Source organism: Saccostrea cucullata, unplaced genomic scaffold (assembly GCF_032062105.1).
Source record: "Saccostrea cucullata isolate Sc308-1 unplaced genomic scaffold, CSIRO_AGI_Scuc_v1 ctg1598, whole genome shotgun sequence".
NCBI lineage: Eukaryota > Metazoa > Mollusca > Bivalvia > Ostreida > Ostreidae > Saccostrea > Saccostrea cuccullata.
Window position 1 is genome coordinate 28057 of NW_026939013.1, and position 9673 is coordinate 37729.

Consider the following 9673-nt stretch of genomic DNA (forward strand, 5'->3'; position numbering starts at 1 on the left):
TTGTTAGCAAATACAATCTATTATAAGGTCGAATGCTGACTGGCGTTTTTTATACTAATTTAAGGTCATTATGTCGAGGGATTTTTTTTATTTTCCCCCTGAAATCATGACAAGGAGCAAAAGCATACGACAGTTATATATCCATGGCACCTGATCCCACCTCTGTTTTTAGCGATCTGTGTTTACTCTGCTTCAGATCCGAGTTATTTCAATGAACTTTTGAGCTTTATTTCTGTTATTTTATCACCATATTTGAGTTGATAATATTATAGCTTTGCAATTCATATTCAAAACTAATCACCTCCTTACATGTTAGGCCGCCACAGTGGCTCAATCCTTAGAAATTTGAATCACAGTCCTACACACGATGTAAGGCATGCCTAAACCTAAGTAAATGCATTCCTCTACATATCTGTAATTGCCCTTTGACATCCTTGGAGCCAAGCTTTATATTGATTTATATTTCAGACAAAATCGGTGTTGTGTTTTTTTTTCAGTTTTAAAGAGAATAACAAACTGTGGAAAAATACAATTCTGGATAATGAGGAAGAAATTAATATGATCATTGTCTTTAATTAATTCAACATGTATTGCACACAAATATAGAACATTGTATATAGAAGTAACTCAGAATTTTAACAGTGTTCTTGTATCAATCTAGGCTTGTTTCCAAATTTAACAGCAATTACATAACATCTTTCATGAATGCAAGAAATATTAAACAGTTATAATTATTAGTAAAAATTCTATTGAACTGTAGATGAAAAGGTTGATTGAATTCAAATGATATGTACCAGAAGAAACTTAACGTCCAATTTTTTTAAACATTTTTTTTTTAATTAAAGAACAGTTATTACTGTATCCTATCAAATTATGTCAGATATTGATTTTGTTTTGGAGTCTTATGTACAAATCATTTTTAATTTAATTCATTTCAAACATTTCAGCAAATAACTTAGGTAATCAATTAATGATAGCATCAAATGAAATATTCAGTATGGCACTTTCAGAAATTCCAAACAATAACAATGAACTTCTGATGCCAATATATGAGGGCTGATCAAAAAGTTCGCGAACTAATTGAATAACTTCCAAAAAAGACAATATTTGGTTTCAGTATTAATTATATTTTAAATTAGTCCTCTCCAATTTAAATGCACATCTGTTATCGTTCTGCTCATGTGCAAATCACGTGATATAGCCGGTCACGTGACCCCCTCGGTAGCATTCTGTCACAAAAGCTGAAAGATTTTTCTGAGTTTTATATTTCTTTCCATGTAAGTTAATTTTTATAACAAAAACAGTTAATTTTTCAAAAATGATCAATTCTCTGCAGCAGAATGGGTGGATAAGAATAGCCTTTCCAAAAATAAGCCTGGCCACCATCATAACTCAAATCTTCTGCCTTGGGAGAGACGTTTATTCAAGGCGGATAGAGAATGGGTGCCTCCTTTTTATTATATCTAATATGTTTAAAATCTAAAGTAAACAATATTTCAGGTATTTAATAATAATTATATTTTTGTTGAAATATTCAGCTATTTTTCAAAGTGTAAATTGGAGGTCTTTGATAGCTTATTGCTTACTTAAAAACACATATCTTTTCAAACTTGCTTTCACTGGGCAAAATAAGTATCATTTTTAACCACCTGCCTTCCCTCACTAAAAAGATCAATTTAATCATTGATGGAATTTATAAGAAGCCATTTGTCTTATTAAACTATGTGCAAATTATTATACGCTACTTCAAAGGAATTTCTAAGATATACCATAAATTTTACAGTCGTTTGTTGAACAATTACTACTGAGACAACCATTTTTCGTCACAAGTGACCTGCATAGTAACGTCATTTTCACATTGTGACGTCACAAAAAAGGAGTAAAGCTTTATTCAGCATATGCTATTTATAGAACTTAATTATGGGTACATGTGTACCAATTTTTTTTCTAATCTGAATTGTGGCTTTGTAGATACAGAGATAGTTTGCAAACTTTTTGATCACCCCTTGTACACAATGAGATTTTTTTAACAGATTTTGAATACACGATTCCACAGTTGGTCCTTTTCTTTGTCCCCCTTATTATTCTCCTATCACAGGCACATAGACAATCACAGACTTTAGGCACTAACTTCCGTCAGAAGTCTCTTCTGAACCTCTGCATTGTCGGGATTTAAGTTAATTAAGCGATTACTGGACTCCGCTAAGTCTGATATAGACACTCTGCCGTGCTGTTTTATGAATTTGGCCACAGATTCCAGTTCCTCCACTGTTATAAATATGAATTTTCCTCTATCGTCCATGACCCCGGTCAAACGACCTTCAGTCTGTAGCTCTTTAACTCGATCGGCAGCATCCTACAGAGAATATGGCTATGTTTATATTTTTTTTTTACAGTTTTTCCTCTTTTTGTTTTAGCAAAAGTTGTACTTTGGATGTGCAATTACAATGTCTCAAAAGATATTCATGAGGAAACAAAATTTCTCAAAAATATTTTAAATATCTTGGCCACAACAGTGTTCAATTCAACATAAGTAATCAGCATTTTAATTCTTTTAACGCAGACAAAGTGAATTCATTTTCCAATTAATTAAGAATCACCATCAGAGATGTCCAAAAATCATCATTCACTGAGCATCATAATCTTAACTACATTTCCATATTTCTATGAAATGATGACATTACCTGGGTCTTGATTTTAAAATGGGCAGCTAGATCTTCAAGCATAATAACCTTCATTTCCTGAAGAAAAAAAATGTACACTTAAAATTAACGATGAAATGAAACGTGTTATGCAATGTCATAGTCTACTCCACATTTTTTTTGTATATACATGAAAATATTCCAGAAACAAATATGTTGATTTTTACTTTACACTATGATTTCAAAGGATGAGGTGACTTGCGGCCCCTCGTATACTGACAAAAAATTAAATGTCTAAATTTTACTCAAATTTTTGTATGTATCTAATCACTGATATGTGTACCTTTATAGAATACTATTTTTAACAAAAATAGAAACATGATTTGGAAGATATAGATCTTTTATTGAGGTAGGGGTATCATGTTTACCTTAAATTCCCATTATATAACAACTCTTTGAAGCCCTTAAAATATGCGGGCGCAGATAGATATAATTTCTCCTTTGGCTGGTCACTGTATTTTATTGAATGTGAAAGGAGAAAATTTTACCTAACTGCGCTCACATGCTATTTTTTTAAAAATTGTAAAATCTAGTTAGCCTTTCCCATTAAAACAGATCGACGGAACTAGATTTTCTGACTTAAGATTGAATTCATATGCTAATCGAGGCACAGGCGATATTTTCTAACTGACCTATCAGCTAAATGAAATTCGTTACGAGTGAGTACCACAAAAATACTATGGAAACATGCTTGGAATTTTACTGCTTTCCGATATTTTGTATGCATTTGAGTCACAGATTAGACACAAATATACATATGTACCATTTCCGAGACCACAATAAAATTTATATACAGTTACAAACAATGGATAAAATATACATGATATGCATTAGTTTAAAGTTTTGTAGCGTGTTTGGTGAGGAATTCGCTAGGTCTACACGTATTCCCGGGTATCGGTGAATACAAGTTTCATGTGCATTTCTTGTCCTAAAAACCGTAAATGCTGAAAATCCATGCGTAGTATTAAGTGTAAACAGCATTGGCTGACCATTATAAAAGTTTGAAATGTAGAAAAGGATAACAGGTAAATTGACCTAAACCACGTGTCTGCGATAAGATGTAAACGTACTTAAACCAGCATGTTTTGTTGTTCTGTCATCGGATTGGACAATGACTAAGTGCGAAATAATAACAATAGCCATATAAGATCTTCTCGGTCATGCATCTCCCTCTATTGTACTAAGACCCGCCCATTCTCTTGCCATAAAAGGAAATATTCGCACAAACCTGGCCGAATTTAGCTGTGATAGGGTCTAAAAAATCAAAGATGATGCAGTATTCCTTATAATTAAAATATGTCTGAACTACTGAAACTATTCAAAAGGCGTCGTTTTTATTCATTCATGTTTGAAAACTACCAACATCGTTGTAGATTAAATATAATTCGTAGTGGAAAAAGGGGCCCCAGATAGCAGTTATGTCACATCATCCTTTCAAACTGTCTTTTTTATATTGATATGACATTAACAATTTTCATTGTTTATCTATTTTAGCTTGAATTTTCTTTTTATTTCATGAATATGAATGAATTCTGAGAGGAACTGCTTTTACTACACTGATTTCTGCAGGTGTCAGAAAAAATTTGTATATGAACTGTAAGACAACTGGCCAGGGTGATTCTAGTTTTAAAATTCTCTCTACTGTTGCTTCCTTATTTTTCATGAGTACTTATTACCACAAAATTGCTCTTTAATGCCAAATTGTGAAAATATTAATTCCCCAGTTGATGATTGATCAAGAGATTTTTCATTTGATTTCAGTGCCATAAAATAAAAGAAAGTAATTTTATTTAGTGAGTGAAATTATGCAACAATTAATTCCTCAGATATATTTAATAGAAATCTACAGTATTACTCAAACCACATGTACTTCATCTTGTTAGAAAATCATGATAGAAAAAAATTGAATTGGTACTTTGGTACACACAGTTTTTACTTACAAACACTTACCTTAATGTAGTCTATAAATTCTTGAAGAAGTGACTGTGACTGAAAAAGAAAACAGATGTGTTAGCATTATTAATCTTAAAGTTGTTAATTTCAGTCTTTTCCCTGTCCCTTAGCATCAATCTAGAGTTCAAGTGTTTAAAAATTAATTCAAAATATTACTGAAACTAGAGACAACACACATATATAGGAATAAATGCCTTGAAACATTAGTTTAAAAGGGGCAAAATAACCTAAAAGCAAATCTAGTGCAGTTACTCCTAGTTCTATAATTATACTTTTCCTCTATGAAATGCTTTATAAAGGAGATAACTCTTCCGTAATTAAGAAATAAACTTCTCTGTCCATTAATTAATAAATGCTTTGTAAAAGGAGGTAACTCTGTTACATTACAGTTAAGAAATCAAGTCCTCTGCATTAATACTCTTTAAAGGGAGGTAACTCAGTTAATTTTTTTCTTCTGAAATTAGCTCTGTAAAGGGAGGTAACTGAGTTACTTCTTGATCTATGAGTATAAGGGGAGATAACTCACAGTGAGGTCGGGTCCTATATCCTCCTCCCCCTCTTCCTCTACACTGAAGGCCTCCTTCATCTTCAGGTACTCCTCATGTTCTCTTCTCTCCTCCTCCTCTTTACGAATCCTCTCCTCCTCAGCCTGAGGAAAGCAAACATATCACAAAGATTATTTTTTACATGGCCATTTCTACCTACGTCTCATGTCAAATTGCTAAAAGAAAAAGTGTTTCTACCATTTTCAATTCTTTACAAACGAAATCTGTATTTACCCTGGCGGCCTCCTCGGCTTTTTCTATCTCCTCCTGCTTTTTCCGTTGCTTTTCTAGGAGTGCTTCACGCTCTTTTTTCTCTTTTCTTTCCTCCTCCTCTGCCTAGTAAATGAAAGAGTTTTTGTTCCAAGTAAAAAAGACATTTAAACCATTACCATTTTTTGTACTGCTCTATCTTATCTAAGAAAAGATTGCCATGTGCTTAATTTACATACAGTAATCATGGTAATAACATGAATAAAGAGAAATTAAAATCTGAAAATAAATCATTCATAATAATTATTTAAATTTTCATAATAAGTGGATATCATAGAAAAGATGCCTGAATAACATTGAATTTTTATCAATTTCCTGAATATACACAATAAGGGAGGCTTTTTCTAATAATTAATCACTTTAATACCTGCCGTGATCATTTTTATTCTAATTAATTTAGATATTGTAAAATAGTAAGTGAACTCATCACTTGACTGTCATTTTTATTCTGTTAACACTATTTAAATCATAACCATCTGCTATTTTCAATCCTGTTGTTAAGAGTTTAAGATATTAACTAGACCCAGATTGAGTTAGTTTTGGAATATTTACCAATCGCTGCTGTTTTCTCTCCTCCTTGGCCTGCAGCTTCAGCATCTTCTTCTTTCCGATCTTTTTTTCTTCTCCCTCGAAATCCTCAAATGGATTAAATTCATCAGGGTCGTTGGGCAACTCATCCTCATCTGCATAATATGAAGACTGAGGAACAAATTCATCTTTAAATCCAATAAAATGTTTCCTTCATTGTCTAATGTTTTTCTAAGAATAAAATTTTGTGAAGTGCTTAGTCCTACTTGTTGGAAAAATGTTTTCTCTTCTTTGCATGTCTATGTAAATCATTATCCCTTGATTGGCAAAAGCAGTCACTAATCCGATGCTATAAATTTGGCCCAAATACTGTAAACCAACTTTTATTCGCGACGACTTTATTTCGCGATTTACTATGGGTGAACTAGTTGGCGACGATTAATTTTCGCGATCAAGCATTTTTGGATCTCTTATAAATAGACGCAGAGGCCAGACTTGTCCCCTCAATTGGCCTAAATAGTCACTTATCAGATGCAATGAATTACAGTAACTATTAGTATTACCAGACTCGTCCCCTCGATTGGCCATTCTGTTTCTTCTCCCCCTCCTTCTGACCCCCGCAGGGAGATTCTCATCTCTAGCCCTGGCTGCTGGCTGTCTCCCTCCATCTCTTTCTCCACGCTTTCCTAGAATTAAATTGATTGCATGATTGTTTTACGTCCCATTTGAGAATTTTTCACTCAAACAGAGATGTCAACATAAAATAGCTTCGAATATACACCTTTACTCAGGCACTGAGAAGTCTGCCTGCCATTTTAATTGATGTATATTGTGCATTGTTAGTTTAAAAAGTATTATAGAATTCATGTTTTTTCTTTTTGTTTAAATTAAAACAAAATTTATCTATATTAGATTTATAATATATAAATATATATTATTATAACAGTAACTTGATCCGAAGGGTCATATCACGTCGAGTTGACAGGCGCGGATCATCAGATCTAACAAGACGTGAAGCGTCGAGTTTGATCTGATGATCCATGCCTGTCAACTCAACGTGATACAGCTCTTCAGATCAGGTTACTGTTATAATGATAAATTTATTATATACCCCCTTATAACTAGCAAAATATAGTGAAATAAAACTTAAGAGATCAATTGTATAATTTTTATCCATAAAAAAAATAAAAACAATAGACTTTTTGACACGCAAGAAAAATAACGTCATGTTTCTGCATACTACGTCATCAGTTTCAGAGAGTGGTGATATGGATTCAGAAAACCACAGTGTCTGAAAGTTGGATCACGACGTCACATGATAACATAAAATCAATGGTAAAATTGAGTGATACACGTTATGCATATAATAAAAAGCCAGAGGAAATTAAATGTCAGATTTCAGAGTAAAGCAGACCTGCCAAGTGACCCGCATTCGGTGGGTCACACCCGCAAAATTGACCTCTCACCCCCCACTCATAATGACCCGCGGCGTATCATTGTTTTCACCCGCAAAATCGATCATCCCAATTTTTTGACCCAATATTAATTAAGCATGTTTGTCTCAACAAGAAAGATCTGAAAATTTATCTTAAAATTTCCGATTTGTGTTTTATAAATCAGGATATGAACATCTTGTTTATTCAATGCACACAGATTTGTATCTTTGTTTGCCGAGGTGTTAAAAAAACTGTTAATTAGCCACAGGAAATCACTTCACGCTTGATCGCAGACTGACACAGCTGTACAGGTAATATGCCTGGAGCATTTAGGGGATTATACGTAACCATTTGAAGGGGTATATGCATGGTGAACCACATAGATTTAGAGGTTAATTAAATATCATTTTATTAAAAACAGAAATTAATTAATTAAATACAATGATATGATAAACATTGGGATCGTTTTTTAAAAACGAAAGTAAAAAAAAACGAAACTACAAAGCATAACTGATAACAGCTGATTTTATCAGCTCTCGTATATTAAAATTATTGTTAAGTGTAGTGGTTAAAAGAAAATGATATTAATTAAGATAAAGCAAAAGAGTCTAAAGTGAAGTATATTGAATTTCTCCCCCCCTCCCAAAATGTAGTATTGTACGTTGTGTTTCTTTGTTAAATGGCTATGACAAGGGAATACCCACTTGTCAGTCACATCATGACTCTAACGATTTTAAGTTTTTGTCTGGGGTGTTAGGTACCCTTCATAATTTATTTTGTAGTATTTGATTCATTTAATTTTTTTGTGTGTGTTTTAAAATTAATAATAGGAAATTAGATGGCACATATTTCTTACCACCATCCCCTGCAGCAGCAATTTTTCAATATTAATCTTTCAATGTAATGTCTAATTACAATTTTCTGATTGTGTAATATGTTGAAAATTAATCATTGTAGAGATAACAAATGTTTCCCAGAAACTTTTTAAATTTTTAAAACTTTGCAAAAATTCTATTGAACTAAAAGTATCTGAATCTTACTATCAATCTGAAAGTGTTCTTATACAAGCAATTTTAAGTAATCTGTCCTAAGTAAAAATTAAGTCTGCAATAAAATATAACATATACATGCATGTGTTTGACTGTTTGCATTGATGCCTAAAAATTACGTGAGCATTTTGTTACTCAAGCCTCAACAAAAATGAGCGATGACCCAACATTTCAATTCTGAATGTTGGGTCATGACCCCCCACAGCATCAATTTTGGTTGGCAGGTCTGAGTAAAGGTTATGAAATTATCCATTAGAATTTCTTATCTCATGAATAACTATCAAATAATGAATACATACATAAAATAAACAATCATCCCAATAAATGCCCACACCCTTCATGATTCATCAATGGGTTTTTGAGACAATTTTCTAATCTTTTGACTTTTGACGTCTTGCCACTTTTGGGGTAATATTTAGTTCAATACGATTATTCATGTACCTTTACTGTTATCTTTGCAGAATATCGAGGCAAGTAACATGATTATGCCTACAATCGCCATCATAACTAAATACACCGTTGCTTGGTCAACAGCCATATTTTCTGTTCACAGATGTTTTTCTGTTTTTAAAGATTTCTTCAACACGAAACAAGACGGAAATACTACTACGAATGTAATAGTCAAATCGGAAAAGATGCCAGTAATTTTTCCGGAAAAATTATTAATCGGCAAACAACTTGTAGTGACAATTATTATTTCCAACATATAATATTTCGTTTTGGACAAGCATTCTTAGAGGTTGCGTTCTTAGGGAACAATAAATTTCAATTGACAAACTGAGTTGAATCCCCCCCCCCCCCTTTTTTTTTGGGGGGGGGGGGGGGGGGGGGGTTATTTACTATTTTTTGTGTTTTATAAATTGGGCTTTTGATTCCACTTTTTTTTTATTTCTTGATAGTAATAAAATTTAGAAATTAAAGATTTCAATTCATATTGTATTTCACTGATGTTACACAGTTTTTGAGCAATTTTTAACACTGTACATGTCAGTTAAAACACACAACTGAAAACATCATAAATTAGGGCAAACTGACCATGGTTAAGACAATTCTTGTTTTGCTTCCCTGCAATAACCTGATACTACTAATGTCAATTTGATTTATCCCATTGGATTTGACCTTGATATCATTTTTTTTAATTTATAAAGTTCTAAAGTTTACTTGTTTTTATATCATTTAAAACTTAATAA

At 32.6% G+C, this 9673-nt stretch overlaps 1 protein-coding gene across 2 annotated transcripts in view; it reads right to left on the reverse strand.

Moving 5' to 3' along the window:
• Positions 1-2015: 2015 nt before the first annotated feature.
• LOC134252101 (DDRGK domain-containing protein 1-like) overlaps positions 2016-9673 on the reverse strand; it is a 59511-nt gene continuing 51853 nt past the window's right edge. Inside the window, exons 2-9 of one of the 2 annotated variants that reach the window (XM_062734541.1) lie at positions 8925-9051; positions 6562-6684; positions 6023-6153; positions 5435-5536; positions 5182-5304; positions 4653-4691; positions 2685-2741; positions 2016-2356 (exon numbers count right to left, since the gene is read on the reverse strand). In XM_062734541.1, coding sequence (XP_062590525.1) covers positions 2120-2356; positions 2685-2741; positions 4653-4691; positions 5182-5304; positions 5435-5536; positions 6023-6153; positions 6562-6684; positions 8925-9021 — 909 coding nt within the window. In that variant the 5' untranslated portion in view covers positions 9022-9051 and the 3' untranslated portion in view covers positions 2016-2119. Of the gene's footprint in view, positions 2357-2684; positions 2742-4652; positions 4692-5181; positions 5305-5434; positions 5537-6022; positions 6154-6561; positions 6685-8924; positions 9060-9673 lie in introns of those variants that run through there. The other variant, XM_062734540.1, reaches the window with a different exon arrangement.